The sequence below is a fragment of the Carassius gibelio genome, chromosome B13 (genome assembly GCF_023724105.1).
Source record: "Carassius gibelio isolate Cgi1373 ecotype wild population from Czech Republic chromosome B13, carGib1.2-hapl.c, whole genome shotgun sequence".
NCBI lineage: Eukaryota > Metazoa > Chordata > Actinopteri > Cypriniformes > Cyprinidae > Carassius > Carassius gibelio.
Genome location: NC_068408.1, coordinates 87,331 through 107,323, shown reverse-complemented (window position 1 = coordinate 107,323; position 19,993 = coordinate 87,331). Strand labels below are relative to the sequence as shown.

General features: G+C 35.8%; 3 protein-coding genes across 5 annotated transcripts in view; all 3 read left to right on the top strand.

Moving 5' to 3' along the window:
- Nucleotides 1-2,363: 2,363 nt before the first annotated feature.
- LOC127970588 (uridine phosphorylase 1-like) lies at nucleotides 2,364-7,040 on the top strand. 3 transcript variants are annotated; one of them, XM_052573226.1, is made up of 9 exons: nucleotides 2,383-2,515; nucleotides 2,674-2,719; nucleotides 4,191-4,368; nucleotides 4,573-4,684; nucleotides 4,782-4,940; nucleotides 5,328-5,442; nucleotides 5,608-5,817; nucleotides 5,915-6,061; nucleotides 6,162-7,040. In XM_052573226.1, coding segments are annotated over exons 3-9 (894 nt in total). In that variant the 5' UTR covers nucleotides 2,383-2,515; nucleotides 2,674-2,719; nucleotides 4,191-4,366; the 3' UTR covers nucleotides 6,311-7,040. The 3 variants fall into 3 exon arrangements, with proteins under 3 accessions (XP_052429185.1, XP_052429186.1, XP_052429187.1); XM_052573225.1 differs by lacking the exon at nucleotides 4,191-4,368 and having other exon boundaries at nucleotides 2,364-2,515; nucleotides 2,675-2,719; XM_052573227.1 differs by lacking the exons at nucleotides 2,383-2,515; nucleotides 2,674-2,719; nucleotides 4,191-4,368; nucleotides 4,573-4,684 and having other exon boundaries at nucleotides 4,842-4,968.
- Nucleotides 7,041-9,503: 2,463 nt separating this feature from the next.
- On the top strand, nucleotides 9,504-16,916 carry LOC127970590 (stathmin-2-like). The gene is made up of 5 exons (XM_052573231.1): nucleotides 9,504-9,689; nucleotides 11,745-11,840; nucleotides 12,786-12,961; nucleotides 13,163-13,354; nucleotides 15,529-16,916. Exons 1-5 carry the CDS (start codon nucleotides 9,671-9,673, stop codon nucleotides 15,586-15,588), a joined length of 543 nt encoding a protein of 180 aa, XP_052429191.1. The 5' UTR covers nucleotides 9,504-9,670; the 3' UTR covers nucleotides 15,589-16,916.
- Nucleotides 16,917-18,742: 1,826 nt separating this feature from the next.
- The window catches only part of LOC127970435 (fatty acid-binding protein, adipocyte-like), a 3,315-nt gene continuing 2,064 nt past the window's right edge, over nucleotides 18,743-19,993 (top strand). Inside the window, exons 1-3 of the mRNA XM_052573029.1 lie at nucleotides 18,743-19,408; nucleotides 19,606-19,781; nucleotides 19,913-19,992. Coding sequence (XP_052428989.1) covers nucleotides 19,336-19,408; nucleotides 19,606-19,781; nucleotides 19,913-19,992 — 329 coding nt within the window. The 5' untranslated portion in view covers nucleotides 18,743-19,335. The remainder of the gene's footprint in view (nucleotides 19,409-19,605; nucleotides 19,782-19,912; nucleotide 19,993) is intronic.

The window sequence follows — 19,993 nt, the reverse complement described above, 5'->3', positions numbered from 1 at the left end:
TGTGTCACAGTCACTGATCTATATCAGTGGTCACAGTGTAATTTGTTGACTCATTGTCTCAACTTGAAATTGCATTTATTCCACTGAATACACTCAGTAAAAGAACATTTATTTTACTTGCTGCTTAATTATTTTATTGATTTTGTTGCATGCTTACATTTGAGAAACACATATAGTTTTTTTTATTGAAGGAAAAAAAAAGTTTATCCAACTCCTATCCAAACTCTTAAAGCTGCAGTTGGTAATTTTTGACGCTCTAGCGGTTAATAAACAGAACTGCTTGCGTCTTGCGGAAGAACATTGTAGCCGGAACTACTTCTCTCTGTTTATGTCTATGAAGAATCAAAAAGGTACTGGGTTACTCCGCCGCGGTACCCCCGAAGCAATCTAAAATAGTCCGAATATAAACACTTATTATAGGTGCACCCTATTGATTCAGGACAATCTAAAAACACGGTTTGGAAAATGGATTCATGGTGTACTCGCTTATTATATACATTTTTCTACATTTTGAACACAAACAAAGTTACTGCAACTGCAAATGGCAATAGGACCACTGGGAGGAGCCAGAGGAGCTTGATTTTTTTCACAGATTATCTGTCTCATATTCTACTTGTCAGGACATAATGACAGGTTTAACAAATATGTAAAAAAATATATTTTTACAAAAGATACCTACTACAGCTTTAAAATAAAGCTGCTTTTAAAAGGTTCTTCAAGCAATGCCATAGAAGAACCATTTTTGTTTCCACAAAGAAAACAGAAATGTTCTTCAGATATTAAAGGTTTTTTATGGAACCATTTAGACAAAAAGGTTCTTCTATGGCATCGCGAACCACCTTTATTTTTAAGAATGATGTGAATAACACTTCAAATTTAAACTCTACTTGTGCCACCTTTAGCAACAACCAAACACTTCCTGGACATTAGTGGTCCACTAATCTTTGCAGAATTGCTTTAGTTTTATCCAAATGGGTTGTTGAGCATAGCATGAGCTGCTAGTTTAAGATCCTCTCAAAATTAGTCTATTGTGTTGCTGCGTAATCCTGTAGGGTTTGAGCTTTAATTTACAGACTAAAGTAACTCAGTGAACTCGTGAACGAGTCAATGTTTCGCTCATTATCTGGCTCGGCTCGGTGTTCATCTTCAGTTCTCTCTTCACAGCAGTTCAGTCAGTGTACTGTTTGAGTAAATGAATTACTCCGGGATATTGGTTTGTTTTAACTCAGAGGGAGTGGCAGCCATGTAAAAAAGTTCACAGCTTAATAGGAGACGAGAACCATTTAAAACGATTCAGTTTGATTTGGTGAGCTGGTTCAAGAAGATCCGGTTACATCGAATGATTCGTTCGCGAACCGGATATCACAAACTGCTTTGTTTTGAACTCTCTCACAACAGACACGGAAGAGAAGACAATGCTGAATAAAGTCGTAGTTTTTGCTATTTTTGGACCAAAATGTATTTTCGATGCTTCAAAAAATTCTAACTGACCCTCTGATGTCACATGGACGACTTTGATTATGTTTTTATTACCTTTCTGGACATGGACAGTAGACTGTACACACAGCTTCAATGGAGGGACTGAAAGCTCTCGGACTAAATCTGAAATATCTTAAACTGTGTTTTCCGAAGATAAACGTAGGTCTTACTGATTTGGAACGACATGAGGGTGAGTTATTAATTAAATAATTTTGGTGTGCACTAACCCTTTAACATTGTAAACAACTCTTTACATGAGAGATCTTAAAATTGGTCCGTGATAGAGGAGCTCTGCTTAGCCTGCTCTGGACCAGTTTAGTTTCCCAGCATTAGTTGCCACAGTGACTGAGTTTGAGCTATGGTAATTTTGCTTTATGAAACCAAATCAAGTGAAAATAAGTCAGGCTAACTGAAATAAGCCTGGTTTATTTGGTAAACTTGTTTTATGAAACAGCCCCCAGTTGGCATCATATATATATATGTATGTGTGTGTGTGTGTGTGTGTGTGTTTGTGTGTGTGATTTACTAAGGTTGCTTTTGTTTTAGATTAAGTTTTCATTTCAGAAACCATTGCATTAGATACATCAAACAAAAAGGTCAAAATGAATAAAACGATATTTATAAAAAAAAAAAAAAACACACACAAGTTATCATACGTTGGTGTAATATATCTATAGTTAATGTGATGTAAATTAAGCAACTTGTGTTAGTCATTTCAATGTCAAAAGGTAGTCAAATTGAGTGGTTTTTCTATTACGTAAGTGGTGCTCGCGCACACGAGGCCCCGCCTCTAGTATTATTCTTGCTATGAAGGACTCTTCTACTGTCCAATCCGTTGCTCCTACTGGTCCTTCCTGCCGCAGGAGGCGGGGCTTGCGGAAAACACTCGCTGCTCGTGAGACACCGTCACGTACACCAGCGGCACAGCCGGATGTTTGACAGCAGCAGCAGCCACTGACTGAGACCCACGGTATTTTATCAAGTGACCTTGCCGGTGGACACTGCATCAGGAAGCGTTAGAAACGTCCATCTCACGGTAACGAACATCGAACTTTGTTAAGAAACTGTCCTTTAATGAATACTGTTTAGTCAATTTTATTGTTTGGCAAAGTTGTTTATTGTGCATAGGTTGAGTTGTTATACAAGACCATTTTTACGTTGAAAATTGATGGTTTGTTGATGTGTCCATCTTAGAAAAAAAAATGCCGCTGGGTGACGAGAAGAACGGGGCGTGCGATAGGTATGAATGAATCAATCATCTCTTCATTATTTCCTTACTCTTAACCCTCAGGTTGTGTTCAAACCCATATAACACTTGTGGTGTTCCCGGTCTTTTTTGATCACGGCACAAAAATAGTTTATAAATATCTTGTTAAGCAGTATTATCACCTTATATTGGTATCAATCTTTGCCTGCTTGTTTTCTGTTTCTGTCAATTAGGACTGGTTTTGTGTTAATGCTGGAACTGATTGATTGTAGTCCTCATTAATCTGAGCTTAGGTCCATCAGTTTTTGACCAAAAATAATAGGTGATAGGTGAACATTAGAACATGCTAGTGTGAGAGACAGTGCAATTGTTTTTCGTATATTATTTAATATTGACAAAGTTATCCATGAATAATGCTTTTTCACTCAAAAACTGAGGTATGTAAACTCAGATTAATGAGTCCTACGATCAATCCGTTTAAAAAAAAACCCCACACAAAACCAGTCCTAATTCAAGGGAAGCAAGCTGACAAAAAGATGGATACCACTATTAGGTGATAATATTGCATTACAAGAGATTTAAAGGCTATTTTTTGTAGACTGGTCAGTTTTGACCGGGAACACAACAAGTGTAACAAGGTTGAATAAAATAAAAAACGTTTAACGAAAATGTACCATTTTTGTGGTGGAAGTAGTTATACCCTGTGTAAACAAAGTCAGTTAATATTAGTCCAATGCGATAACATTAAGTAACATTTTCGGGAGAAATAATGTTCTTTCCAGGTCAAAATGACCCAAACACAACCTGAGGGTTAATATATGCATGTAATTCAGTAATTTATTAAAGGATTTTATCCATCCACTGTATATCGCATTGGATAAATGACAGATTAATTTGCTGGACACAAATGTTGTTCCATAAGGAAACAATTTTCTTTTAGATCTATGAGAAGTGATACAAAACGGAAATCATATGTTCCTCTCAGTGCCCTTCTCACGACCTCTGTGTTTCCTCCTGACAGTTATTACGTTATATTGTTTGGTTAAAGGGGTCATATGATGAGATTTCAATTTTTCTTTGGAGTGTTACAAGCTCTTGGTGCATAAAGAAGGTCTATAAAGTTGCAAAGACTAGAGTCTCAAATTCAAAGAGATATTTTTTTATAAAAGTTAAGTGTCAAGATCAAAGCCCACCGCCCGCATTCACTCTGTTCCTCAGTTCCAACTTAGCAAGGGCAGTCTGGCACTTTTGACTCACATCCTGTAAGTACGTTTTTTTTATATTCCAAGAATTTGCCACTGATGATTCAAATGCGGGTTTTGAGCAGTGTAGAGTAGTGCTTGTTGTTTGTCTTTTCTCCAGACATGGTTTTATGTTAATGTAGCGTGAAACACAATGCGTACAAATACAGTACAAGTCAAAATAATCAGTAATTATGTCCCCACTGGATGCAACAAATGCCTCATTTGTAATGGGTTTTATTGGTTTTGTCTCATCGTGCCAGGACACACGGCATCACAGTATGCTAAGGGGCATAACATTTCCATCACACGCTTGAGGTATTCGGCCAATCACAATGCACAGGATAGCTGGCCAATCAGAGCACACCTCGCTTTTCAGAACGATGAGCTTTGTAAAAATCAGCGTTTCAGAAAGGCGGGACCGAGAGGAGCAACAATAATGTACAGTATATCGAAATTAGTTAGTTTTTTTTTTTTACCTTAAACCGCATAAACACATTTCATTATGCCAAATACAAAATGTAAAGATATTTTTAGCAACATTATATGACCTTTTTAAAATGTTACTTTAAAGAGTTCTCCTAATAACCAACCAACAGCTGTCCTGTTTCATATAAATGCCAAACTTATATTTTCCCTGCATAGGTCCATATATGTGAACAATCCCCATTTAGACTCCATGAAAGATGACATCCTTTACCATTTTAACCTGGGAAAATCCACTCACGACTTACCAGCGATGTTTGGAGATGTTAAAGTAAACTTCAGTTCTTTTTTTTTTTTATATTAAAATCTTACTCATTTAGAATTACTCAGGGACTGTCCAACTCACTTGGTTGTACGTTTTGTCTCAGTTTGTGTGTGTAGGAGGAAGTCCATGGAGGATGAAGTCTTTCACTGAATACATTGCCAAAGAACTGGGGCTGTCAGAGCCTAATGCTGAATTTCCAAATATATGTGAAGGAACGGATCGCTATGCCATGTACAAAGTTGGACCTGTGCTGTCTGTCAGTGTGAGTGAATTCCATTCAAAAGACTAGGGTCAGTAAAGGCATTTACAATGTTACAAAATATGTCTAATTCATATAAATGCTGTTCATTTGAACTCTTTTATTCATCAAAGTATCCTGATCAAATCTAATGTGGTTTCCATTTAAACACAGCTGTTAAGTCTGGAGTAATGACTTCAGCTTTGCCATCACAGGAATTAATTAGATTTTAAAATATATTCAAATGGAAAACTTCATTTAAATTGTAAAAATATATTACTGTCATTACTGTATTTTGATGCTCTTACTGATCTTAAATTTTAATTATAGTGCCTTTGTCTGTACCTTTAATTACACAATTGCAAATTAAGTTTATCTGGATGTTAACATTGAATTTTTTCTGTGTTGTAGCATGGCATGGGCATCCCATCTATTTCTATAATGTTGCATGAGCTCATCAAGCTCCTGTATCATGCCCACTGCACTGATGTCACTGTATTGCGCATCGGAACATCAGGTGGAATAGGTACACTGCTTTTACCATTGAACTGCTTAATCAAAAGGGTGTTTCCATGCTTTCAAAATCAACTGCAACTCGCCCCGATGTTGTGAAACCATGGGATTTTTTTTTTAATCATTTCCTGACTCATTGTTTCCTGACTGAGCAGTTTTTTTTTCCGTCTTTTGTCAGGTTTAAAGCCAGGTACTGTGGTGGTTACCAAACAGTCAGTGGATTCTGTGTTCCAGCCTCGCTTTGAGCAGATCATCCTGGGAAAACCAGTGGTCAGGAGCACAGAACTTGATGCCGAACTTGCAGAGGAACTTTTTCAGTGTGGCAAAGACCTTGCAGAGTTTGAGACCGTTATTGGTAACACAATGTGCACCCTTGACTTCTATGAAGGTATAAATGTTTTGAAATTGTATAGAATGTTATAATTGCAGTGTCAATTTTTTGCACTGTTGAGTTTGTTGCATTTGAATGCTCTGTCTTGGGACAGGTCAAGCTCGGCTGGATGGGGCCTTCTGCTCGTATAGTGAAGAAGATAAACAAAGTTATCTATCCGAAGCCTATGCCGCTGGGGTTCGTAACATTGAAATGGAGTCGTCTGTGTTTGCAGCCATGTGCAAACTGAGCAATCTTCAAGGTACGTAATTTATACACCATTTACTGAGCAATGAGCAATACTTGTGCAAGTTTGTGATATTTCATGGTTTAGGTTGAAGAATTTTTTCCTGTTTCTTCAGCTGCGGTTGTGTGTGTAACGCTGCTGGACAGACTGAAAGGAGACCAGCTGACCAGCTCTCATGACATCCTGAATAACTACCAGCAGCGACCTCAGGTCCTGGTTGGACATTACATCAAAAAGAAGCTGAATGCCTATAAGAAAAGTTAGTTTGAACGCTTTGAAAGAGTCCGAGGTAAAGGTAGGGAAAAGTATAGTGCAGTTATTTGAATATATGACAAAAAGCAGCTCTTATAAGTTTATCAAAAGTGACCAAGATAACAGAAATACCTTAGAATTTTTCTACAGTTTAATACTGCAATTACTAAAATGCTCATGCAACCTCATGCCTTGAATGTAATACCTTAATTTCCTTGTTTTAAATTGGTAAAAGGCACATTATTTTCTAGACAATTTGATTTGTCTTAAATTACATATATTTATTATTGTTTTAAAAGGCACTTATTTAAACTACTCCTGGTGAAGTAGTTGTGTAAAAGGGAAAGATTTTATACAAAAAAGAGAGAAAGAGCTAAGCGGTTTTAGCACTAGATACCTTAAAAAGGGTCCAAGGAGAATTTTCAAAAAACATTAAACCTCTGTTTGTTGGTCTATGGTTATGTTACAAACAAATTGTTTGTAAAATTTGACTGTAATGTTCACAAATGTCTTAAAATGAAATGTTCACAAATTAATTAAATATTGCATAATATTTCTCCTTAAGTTTGCTATGTTTAACATGGAATGTATTATTTTATTTCTGTAACTGAATGTTTTGTTATACAACATTCTGAAAAATAAAACACAGAGATGAAATTATTTAATAAATGAAAGCTGTATGTGGTCCAATTTCAGTTTTATATTAAATAAATGCAAATAAATAAATACTGAGTAGAAAGTGTTATGTGTCAACATTAGTATATCAAAAGTCAATATCAAGGTTAATTAGCAACATTAGAATATTAAAATAAGCAGATATAATAAAGAATATTAAAGGAATAATTCATCCAAAAAATTTGAAATTTGATTAAAATTTACTCAACCTCACACCATTCAAGATGTAGATAAGTTTGTTCCTTCATTTGACCATATTTGGAGAAATATATCATTACATCACTTACTCACCAATGTATTCTCTGCAGTGAATGGGTGCCATCAGAATCAGCTCCAAACAGCTGATTAAAAACAATAATCGACAAGTGATGCAAGTAAACAACAATATGAGAGTATAATAAACAAATCTATTTTGTAACTTCAATCCGTTGCTTTCTCTAAAACATGAGTTCTCTATCTATAATATTGCTTTCTCCAGTGAAAACATTGTCTTGTCTGAATCAGGAGAGAAATATGAACAGATCAAGCACCAATGACAAGCAGTGGGGGAAAAAAACCGTCCCTGACAGGTGAATTTTGATTTGAGAGGACAACAGTGCATGGACTTTTTCCACTGGAGAAAAAGTTAAGAATTATAACTGGTATTTTGAACAGATGCTACCATTTAAAATTAAAATGCTTTAAGGATGGATTTGTTTATTACAAAAATAAAGATTTTCTCTTTACTTTCTCTTCCATCATTTTGTGATGGATTGGAGTTGTGTGGATTACTTGTGAATTATTATGATGTTTTTATTCAGCTGTTTGGACTCTCATTCTGATGGCACCCATTCACTGCAGAGGATCCATTGGTAAGCAAGTGATGTAATGATAAATATCTCCAAATATGTTCAGATTAAGAAACAAATTTATCTAAATCTTGGATGGTGTGAGATTAAGTAAATTTAAGGAAATTTTACTAATCATTCTTTTAATCGAAATATATGGCTGAGTCTCAGAAACTGCGGAGTTGCCTCGACAGCATTTATGTTAGTATTCATGTGACATTCAAATTTTCCTGCATACATTTTTGTCTTAGTGGTTTTGATATTCATGAATTGTCTATAATCATCAAATCAAAAAAATTCATATTTTTAACATGTTGCTGAATGATTTCCCAATTACAAATATGTAACATTTGACACTCAAATAAATGATACCCTTTGCACAGCAGGTAAATAATCTCATTCCTCCATCTCAGTGTTTACACAAAATTGGTTGCATTCACCAATCTAAACTATTCAACCCTGTCACTCAAACTGCTGTATGAAAAAGTGTTCAAACACATGTCTTTTAAACCAACATTTGGTCCTGAAGTGGCTTGCCCGTACAGTGAGTGACTGCCTAATAAAGTAAAATAAGTTGATGGTAACCATTGACTTCCATAGAGTTGTTTCCATGGGTAATGTCAACTGTTTGGCTACCGACATTCTTCGAAATATCTTCGTTTTTTGTATTCAGCAGAAAAACTTGAGGGTAAATGAAAAGTAAATGATGACATCATTTTTATTTTGGGGTGAACTATCCCTTTAAATCTGCAACCATGCTTGCAATTTTGGCATTGTTTGTTTTTAATGACAAATTGTCTATTTAAGTTTTATTGCGATACACAAATCACGACTGCAAACATATGCAACAGGGCTGAAAAATTCCAACAGATCATATATACATGTAGTTTGACCTCTGGAGGTTAGTTAGGTGTTTCCAGAAGTTATTTGGTACAACACGGAGCCTCCCTGGAACAGGACATCGCTCCAGACTGGGTGATGAAAGAGCCTGGAATAAACTGGTCAGAGAGGCTACCAAGAGGCCTTCAGCAATCTAAAGCAGTTGCAGGAATTTGACAAAGAGTGGTTATTGTGTACATGTGATCAACAATATCACAAATTCTCCACAAATGTGGCCTGTATGGGAGGATTGCAAGAAAAAAAGTAATGACTGAGCTTGAAGAGCACTTTGAATTATTTGGCCTCAACACCAAAAATAATGTGTCGGGGAAATTCAATACCATCCAAATAATACCATTCCTACAGTAAAGCGGCAAAATCCTGTTATGGGGGTGTTTCTCTGCAGCAGGGATTGGAGCACTTGTCAGGACAGAAGGAAAAATGGATGGGCCAAAATAAGATAGTAGAGACAAATCCCAACAGACTACAGGCTGTAATTAAAGTAAAAGGTGGTTCAAGGGGGTGATCCTTTTTCCAACTCAATGATTCTGTTTAAAAAATAATAATACAAATTCTGACATGGTGTTTCATTAGGCTGTTATAAGTTGCACTGAGTGAATACAGCTGGATAAAAAATGTCAGTCTTCATTTCAGGCTGCAAAGCAACATAATGTGATTATTTTAAAGGGGGCTGATTCTGTTCTATCCCCACTGTATGCCTGTACCCACACACGACGCTCGATAATATGCAGGCCAGTTTTTCCCCCCTCCTTCCTCCTTCCTTCCACACGTCAGTGAAGTGAATTGCTGCCGGCGGCCAATCTGCTGTTGCGCGGACTCGACCAGAAGTCAGCCGCTCCCATTCCTCGCATCCCTCCGCGCTCCTCATTGTGCTCTGCTGACTCAGTGCCTTAAGCATCGTCCGCTCTCAGCGCCACTGGCACACACCTCGACCGTTGTGGAAATTAATACGGATTCAAGAAAGGACACCATGGCCAAAACAGCTATCGGTACGTGCTGCGCATTTCTTCACCTGTCATCTTTAATCCATTGTTGCATTTGTTAACGTACTAATAGAGACCAGGTCTGTCAGTGCAGAGCGTTATACCATGCCAAACTATACGGTGCATATAGAGCATACACAATGCTTATATTAACATGTTTCTTATATTATTAATAATTTATTCGGGCGAAAAGTGCATTGTATGAAATCTGAATCTGCGTTATTTGATGCATTCTACAATGGTAGATTTGCGTTTTCCCCCTATTTATGTAGGGTAGTCTATAGCCAAAGCGAATGTCATTCATTATGAATTGAAATAAACACAGTACGTCAAATTCTCAGTAGTGCCCTGTATTTATGTCTGATGATTGGCGATGGCGCACCTGCTCCTGCTGCCTCGCATCATAATGCAGAAAGACCGCACCCAAGAAACACAGCCCAGACAATCTATCCCCAAACCCCCACAGATACCTCCTCATGGAGCATTTCCCTCAGGAACTCACATTTAACCAGCGATTCTTGCTTTATATGGAATAATCAAGACAATTAGAGCAGCTTTGTTGTAGTTGTTGTTGTGGATGGCATCGTTCTTGTTTTATAGACAATAGTGCTCTGGCATCAGGGATACCAAGGTGACAGATTTTCATTCACACTCCATTTGATTTTTAATTATGCATTCAGAAACAACAAATATAATAAAGCTATTGTGAGATATAACACACAGGCCTAGCTCATTTGTTACATGCACAGTACTGTTTTAATATAATAGCATCAATAACACATCGGCATGGCTAATGTTCGAGTCATTTTGAAGTATTTAAAATAGATTAAAATAAAATAATTTCTAATCTATGGTGTATCTTTTTTTAACCGTAGTCAGATCCACCTATGTTTTGGTGTGGAGTCATTTCATGACCAGACGGCATGGGCGTATTTCACAGTGATTTTTAGACATGTATCGATTCATTTTTGGATTCCGGGTAGCCTGCAAAATCGCCGAAGTTGTAAAGTCACCTTTCCGAATCTATCGGGGGCCTGTTGTGTCAGGCTGTATTGATGAGTGGAAGGCTCTGGTTCTGTGGGCCTGGTTGTTGATCTTGATAAGAATAGCAGGGGAGCTGCAGGCAGCTGAAGGGACGCAGACTGGGAGAGCGGCCAGCCCTGCAGCAGTGGGACGCTGCACATGGTGGCCTTTGCAGCACCGGACACACAAGTATTGACAATGTGTGGACACCAGTATGTGACCCTGGCAGGAAACAGCTCCTGCGTGTGATTTGGACATAGAAAGTATGGGATCTGTGTCTCATCTTAGATAACAACCAACTGATGACTATATTTGCATTCTTTTTTTTATTTCGTTACAGCTGTTTAGCGTGTCCAAGTCTGCATTGTTTCTGACAGTAATTTCCTAGCTAATGGGCTGTTAGATGTGCTTATAATCTGTAAAACGCTACCGAGGGCAGGAAATGGGAAGTTTCATTAGTGTGCCTCCTGCATTTTTCATGAGTCTGCAAGCTCCATTTGTTTGAATAGACTCTCCGTAGACTCCATTTGTGCCAGAGTTTTCAGGGATTTGCTAGTTGTATCCCAGTTGGTTATAAGCAGTTTACAAGAAAATAGTATTGCATTCTTTCTACTTGAAAATTCAGTGAGTTAAAAATCAATGTTACCTGCCGAAATGTACTACTATCAGTAATTGTTTCTAAATAGATTCTACACCAGTTTTTTTATTGGTGTGTAGTGATCGTGTTGGAAAATTTCCCACATTTTTAATCTTGTTCACTTAATTCCTGGTATTCAACTATTTAAACCCACTTTTTACATTGTTCACTGCTGTAATGATGATCCTAGCCTTTCAAAAAGTAGCCAATGTAGCTAAAGTCACAGAGTTGATCAGTCACTCAGTTGAAGCATCATAGAAACAGATCCTCGGAGGTGAAGCGTGTGTTATTGACCTCTGAAGAGACGGGGCAATATGCTCTGGCCTGTAAACTTCAGCACATTTGTGCGAGAGTAGTGGATGTGTGTACATTAACAAGAGGCCAACTGTGTGTTGTTCCAGCATACAAGGAGAAGATGAAGGAGCTGTCCATGCTCTCGCTCATTTGCTCCTGCTTCAGCCAACAGACACGCAACAACCTTGTCTGTGAGTTTGATGGTAAGTGAGAGAACTAACTAATAATGATTTGAAGAAGAATAATACTATATATACTATAAATATGCTATGATATTTTATATCATAAATATATTAAAAAAATTATATAAATATTACAAAATAAAAATAAATAAATATAAGATTTTTATATAATTATACATAAACGAAAACATTTAAAATTGTGCTTATTTCTTGTTTCAGAGTCTTGATTGATTGTGCTCTTAAATGTATGAAAACGTTATTTTTTTTTATTTGAAGCCCATTTCTGCTATGTCAGAAAACTAATTCATGCTTTTTGTAAATCATAATTATGACAAAATATCAAAACTGAGATTTAAAAAAAAAGTAAAGTAAAAAAAAAAAAAACTGATACTATGACATAAGTTAAATTGTGAAACACTAATTCATATTTATATTCAAGGCAAAAATAGACTTGATAATTATGACTTAGTATGTCAAATTAAAATTTTCATGGCAATAAATACAAGAAAATATTTAAAATGTTGATCATTTCCGGATCAGAATCTTGATTAATTATGTGCTTAAAGTTATGAAAACAGTATTAGAAACATGAAGTTTTGTATTTTTGTCGCATATGAAAAAAACTAAATAAAAAACAAGATTTGGTAAACCATAATCATGACAAACAGTTAAAATTATACCAAAAATCAAGTCATTAATCATAATTAAGATAAATGTTGAATTAAGTCTGTAAGGTTAAGTAATTATGAGATCAAGCTGAAATAACAAAGTCAAAAGAATGACAAAATTACATTATGACTTATGTCATCAGTATGTCATAATTTTGAACGTTTTCTCATAACTATGACTTAGTATCTAATTTTTTTGTCTGATAATTATTACTTTTTTGTCTTTATTATGATGTATAAATATTATAAAGCATGTTATTAAGTACGGTTATTTGACATTGGTGGTTGTCTTGTATAGATATGGAAGTGAAGCCAATAAACAAAAGGGCCTCAGGCCAGGCCTTCGAGGTGATTCTGAAACCACCCTCACCGGTGTCAGACGTGGCCCACAGCATCACCTCTCCTCCAAAGAAGAAGGATATGTCACTGGAAGACATCCAGAAGAAGCTGGAGGCTGCTGAGAACCGCAGGAGGGTCAGTGGAACTGAATGAATCAAATCAGAATAGCTGTAGCTATAAAGCTGACCATTTTATTAATACAGACAAATGTATATGAAACAATAAATCAATACATATTGCTCAACCACGCTAGCATCTATTTAACCTTCAAGAACCATATTCCCTTTCATTTCTTTATGTTTGGATGCTTATGCATTCGATGACTTTCCTCAACAGTCCCAGGAAGCTCAGGTGCTCAGAGCTCTGGCTGAGAAACGTGAGCACGAGAGGGATGTGCTGCTCAAAGCCATGGAGGAAAACAGCAACTTCAGCAAGATGGCAGAGGAAAAGCTCATTCTGAAGATGGAGCAGAACAAGGAAAACCGTGAGGCCCACCTGGCAGCCATGATGGAACGCCTGCTGGAGAAGGTGAGCAGAACAGTTAGACTTTGTACATTATTTATAAATATTCAAAAATAGTTGAAATATTAAGTAATTATGAGTAAATATTGTTTAAATATTGCAAAATGTTGCTATAATGCAATATATATGATTGATAGAATATATTTAGATTTAATTTATGATTAATATGTGATTATAACATTAATTATGTTAGTGTTAAATTTGATCTCACTATATGTATTGACCTTATCAGGAGCAAAATGCTGCAATTTTCCAGCAAAACAGACTTTATGTATTATTTTTATTAAAAATTATTAAAATGGACATTGGGCAATTATGATTATACATTGTTTAGAGACATATCTTTATTGCAAATATGGCTTACGTTTTTTTAATGTAATTTTGTTTATATTTCTTTTAATGTTTAATTTGACAATTAAAAAAAAAAATTATTATGTATATGTGTATTGTATGTATTATCGCCCACCAAGCACGATAACTATAAAGATAACGATAAAGATATAGTTCTAAAACTTGTTCTCAATATTAAAGAATAGCGGAGTCCTCGCCACAACTATAACGATAAAGACACAGAGAAATGATATCATTGGAATAACTTTCAGAACGATCATTTTTTTCTGATGAACGATAAAAAACATTGCCAACCAATCAGAATCAATCCTGCTGTAATGAGATTGAGAATATAAAGCAGCAGACACGCGTCTTCTTAGAATACACAAACAGTATCGTTCACTGGTGTGGACACTAATATCGTTATCTTTATAGTTATCGTGCTTGGTGTGAACGGGCCTTTAGAGTTGTCGAGTGTTTACATTTTTTATCTAAATATTTAGATTAATTAATGTGCTGATTAATCTAATTAATCACAAATTAATCGCACATCAGTTTTGTGTAAGGAATTAGCCTCCAAAGGATAATTTGTGGCATTATCGAGTAGAATGAGAAAAGCATTGAATAGACATTACAAAAATGATATGGTACTCTAAATATCAAACTAAAGGCTGCCAGTAGGTGGCAGCAACTCACTGTCTTGTGAGTGAGTGAGTGAGTGAGTGAGTGAGTGAGTGAGTGAGTGAGTGAGTGAAGGGGCGGTCACACTAGATTTTCAACGTGCAAAATATTTTCGGACGCCGCTGCGAATATGGACGGGAGCAAGATATAACATCAGGCACCAAGGTTTCCCCTCAGTTATCACAACTGTGTCTTTTGCAACGGCGTCAAAAGCGTCTTATTATACTGTACTCTCTGTTTCTCTCTCTATATATAAATATAAACACACTAAGCAATAAAATGTGTCCGCATTCAAATGTACCATCTGTTCCTGTTTCCATTGACACTGCGAACCATGCATCTTCTTTTTTTTGAATAATTTAATTATGAATTATATAAAATAGGACGCTGTGCTACGGCTAAAATTAGCGCTTCCTCCATTTTTGAATTTCTCTTCTGAGAGGTCACACAGTGATGTATTGATCTTCTACTGGTCACACGTCATCACGGGATGCCAATTCGCAGGTCAGAGTTCATGAGCTTGATGAATGGAAGTCAACGGATCGAAAAGTGCGGTGTGACTGCCCCTTGAGTCATTCAATCATTCAACGAATCAACTGGTTCGTTCAAACGGCTGTTTTGTTCAGGAAACAGTCTTTATGAATAGTTCCCTGATTCATTGGCTCAATCAATTCATTCAAACACTGGATTCATTTAGTAATGAAACACCGCTGTGTGTTGCTTGGAAAGGAGCAGTTCTACTGTGGCTTTGCTTGGAACGATTTTTGTTTGTGAAATTGATCAAAACAGACAACATTTGACAATAAGTTGCCTAAATTTTTGTTTATTGAACTTTTGTGCAAAATCAATATCACATTTCCAATCGTGCAGATATTTGGAAAGACACTCTTGCTCATGTGATATAAATAAGAGACAAAAGGAATGTTTTTGATCTTGAATTTCAGGAGCATATGACTCTAATAGGCAACATCACAGCGGGCGGGGCACAATAAATGCATTAATAATTTTTACACATTTTGTCCAAAATTAATTGCACTAAATTAACACACTGAACTGGCATCCCTAGTTAGGTGTTTTTTATAATTAATTTATTTATTATAAGCCCTTTTCAGTCTTAAATTGATCATCAGAATTATGATATGTGATCCTCTGTTTGTTTTGACTCTCAGGAGCGACATGCTACAATTGTCCGCAGGAACAAGGAGCTGAGGGAAGAACTAATAGCGTGAAGTTATCCTCCTCCTCATCCAAACCCTTCATCAGCCAACCTGTCACCTGTTATCCTGCTCACACACACACACACACACACACACACACACAGACGCACACACACCTAACCACTGGTAAAAACCAATCAGAACAACTAGTATCACACTCGTATACAGTTTGAACGGTCTTGCTTGATTTCATAGAGTAATGGGAAGACACAAGTATTATTTTGTAAACACATCTTTTTTTATCTCTCACTCTCTCTCTTTCTTTCAGATTGAATGATAACAAATCAAATGTATCGAATCTACACGATACGCTATGTTAATTCGTTCATGCTCATTTGTTTTGGTTCAGGCTCGTCTGCTTTGATCATGTGAGAAGTTCTTGATGTTGTGAGTAAGCCGCCCGCTTACGTTTGCAGTGTTAAACGATGTGAAGTTTGGTGTAATTGTGAAGAATGCAAAACGCTTCAGTGCTCAGGCCCCAGATTTACGTTTTAAAAACGCAAACCTACCCAGACTCATGAACATATAGTGCACTTACGTTTATATCCAGCATGATCAAGACATTTTCCTGAACAGATAGCTTGAAATATGAGTACTGAAACGTTAATAGCGTTTCATTTAAAACAACAGCATATTGTATTTCTCTGTATTTTAGTTTCTATGCATAATATCCTTATGTAAAATGAAATATCTCTTTCTTGAAATGTTACGCACATCTGCATGTCTACATCTGGAAACGTACTCTTTTGTTGGCTGACGTTTGGAAACACCCTTTCTGGACCCTTTGGACTAGAGTCTAAACAGCTTGACACAGCCTGCGGTAGAATACTACAGTTTTCTATCCCTGTTTTTCTTTCCGTTGACCTGCCCCATTCCCTTACATTGATTCAGGCCTTCAGCACTCAAGCTGATGAGTAGACATCTTCATTCGTGCAGCGCTCTCTCTGAATGTTCTGACATCTGTATGGCTTTATAAAATAGGTAACATCTTTACCAGCGGAATGTATCCTCATATACTCCCAACTACAGCCTTTGACGTGTGACTATTTTCTTTTTGGTTCATTTTCGTGCGATTGGAGTGTGTGCAAGTGAGTGTGTGTGTGTGTGTGTGTCCACGTTAGGCTGACCAAGCATTTGTGTCCTTTCTCTCTGGAAGTGAAGTGATAGGCAGATGCAGAATATGCACTGAATGATTCTGATTTCGTTTGGATTTGTTTTTCAGATCACTGTCTCCTCTATAAATATGCTTGAAGTGTCTTCGGCTGCCAAAATTGTCTTTCCCCTCTCTCATTTCTGTGTGCGCAAACTTTGGTGAAAATAAAGGTTTGGGGTTCTGTGAATATGGTTTACTGTGTTTGCTTTTTTAAGCTTCTGTTAATGTCATTCCAGCGCTTCACCAGCAGATGACAGCAAACCTGTTATAACACGTGAGCTCAGCTTATTAACATAATTCACTGAGAACATAATGTGTGTAATCTATCGATCTGATCAAGTTGCAGTGAACAGGGCAGATCTACTATATAAATAGATTTGTTTAGGCAAAAATGTGCTTGCAATTAAGTTAAGACTATTCATCATTTATATTACTCACAGATGGTGTAAAACAAAGAAATGAATCCCAGTTCACCCACTCAAATCTCCTCTTGCCAATTAACTTCTCAGAAAACTAGAGGAAAGGAGAAATTAATACCATAAAACAAAGTTCTCAGAAGTACAAAAGCAGAGGACCATATTGTGTTATTGCATTTATTTATTTATACATTTCAAATAAATCTTAGCTTTTAGCTTTGTAATTTTCTTTTCCTTGCACCCAGCGGTATTGGTTTTTATAGTTTTACATATACGTTTGCTTTGAATTAATGTTACACTATATTTGAATGACTAATATTGTTACTTTAAGTTAAATATATCTGCTTTGTGTTGTCTTATATGTTAGATCATTCTCTGTTACATTTTAATGACTATTGTTTTTGTATTTAAACTGTTTCTATATAATATAAAAACTATACAATAATTTAAACTAAATTATAAAACATTTAAAGCAAACATCTAGTATAATTATCTGTTTAGTAATGTCTTATATGATAAATGTCTTATATGATAGATTATCCTAATATAATTTATATATTTCTATTTCTATCTATCTATCTATCTATCTTTCTTTCTTTCTTTCTTTCACATATATTCATAAAAGCTTTTGATAGGTTTTTCTGACCCAGCTGCAGCAGCCCGTGGGAAAATATGTGGTAGGCAGTAATTGCTTCAGCCCTGCAACTGCAGCAGAACAAGCAATAACACAATCAGTCCTCTGCAAGAAGCCTCTTATTGCTCTACATTTTCTTCTTTTATTCTCCTATTTCCAGACTAATTCATGTTCCACTTTCGGCAAAGACCTTTGTGATTTTGTGTACCCCACTATAGTTGAATTTCCGGTCACAGCTTACTATATATATATATATATATATATATATATATATATATATATATATATATATATATATATATATATATATATATATATATATATATATATATATAGATAGATAGATAGATAGATAGATAGATAGATAGATAGATAGATACATTGAAACATATAAAAATATACAGAGTCTCTGTATATTTTTATGTGCTGCACTACAAATGGTTTGTGCAGGGAGTAAATTAACTTTTCACACACAGACATAACACTAGTGAATCTTATTTGCTGCACATGCTAACACCTTTTTTTTCACCTATTTACAGTCCAAAAGACAGCCACATCTGCTTGTATTTAATTATTAATGCAGTCATCTGGTAAATCAGTGTTTGGACAACAGCGTCTACATGACTAATTAAGAGGAAGTAATGTCTGCGTTCAGTTAATTAATAATTGCCACTGAGCTCCATGCCAATGCACCTGCGCTCCAAACATAACATGTCATGTTTAGATCTTCATATAATCATCAGCCAGGACTTGCATTGACAAATAAAACTGCATGTAATGTGATTAAATTAATTAAAATATAATAATATTGCCTAAATATACGATTCAGATAATATTTATTTTCATTCAACCAATCAATGAATAAATAATTTGAAGGAATATTTATATATATATATATATAAAATTAATATATTTATATCTATCTCTATATATATAAAAAAATACTACTAATCATCAGCAGATGGCGCCGTTTCTGTTCTGCACTAAACTTGGACCAACTACTGTGGGGTTGTCGTGTATGGATAAATGCTACCAATGTGTGGACTGATTAGGTGCAGATTTGAAGTCACTGTTAATACCCAGCAAGAACAAAGATTCAGTTTTGCATTTGATGCCAGTCATCTCAAAACTACTGTAGACTGATAACGTTTGATTCATCAGGTCAGTCCCAATACTTCAGCAAAACTCAAAACACTTGTTTAAAGATGTCAAGTTAAACGAATTGTTTATCAGTATTATTTTTTGCATAACCATCATTTTCTCTTGACTTATAACGAACTTTGTTTTACATGTTTGACCTAATCTAATATCCAAATATCGATCTATCAAGCCCTCCCCTTTCAAAATCTTTTAGCCAATCAAATTCTCAAATATCACAGCGTTGTTACTGATTGGTCAGTGAGTGTCGACACTTATCCGTGCGCTCTTTAAATCTCCCTCTGCTCTGCTATGAGCTTCTGGAACACTTTGTATAAATATAAAAAATCAAAAGGACGTGTATTGTAATTATCCAGTTATTTCTTTGTTTTTATTAAACACCGAACATAGAAAAAACAATGGTTGAGCAATTCGTTGGTAAATGGAAAATGACTTCAAGTGACAATTTTGATGAATACATGAAGGCTGTAGGTAAGACATAATGTATAATAATGTTATAATAATAATATATATATATATATACATTAGTTCATATATAACATGCTTTTTTAATCAACTAAATCTATTTATGTCAGGATGCGATTATTTGTGTCATACACCTGTTGAAATATCAGCAATGGCATTGTCTGTATTGTATTTCAGGCAAAATATTTGTATTTTGTACACAGGTGCTGGTTTTGCTTCTAGGCAAATGGCTAACCTAGCAAAACCCAGTCTGGCCATTGCCGTGGATGAGCAGGGGCTCGTCTCCATGAAAGCTGTCACTACCTTCAAAACCCTGGAAATCAAATTTCAGTTTGATGAAGAATTTGATGAGACAACAGCAGATGACAGGACAGTCAGGGTAAGGGTTAAAAAAAAAGAATAAATAAATAAGCAAACAAACAAATACAGAAATAAACCAAATATTGGTACTGTATTTAAAAAGTTTGAGTGTAATAATTACATTTCCCTTTAATCCTTAATTCTCTTCAGACTACCATGAGCCTTGTAGATGGTAAACTTATACAAAAGCAGACCTGGGAGGGGAAGACCACGATAATTGAAAGAGAGATT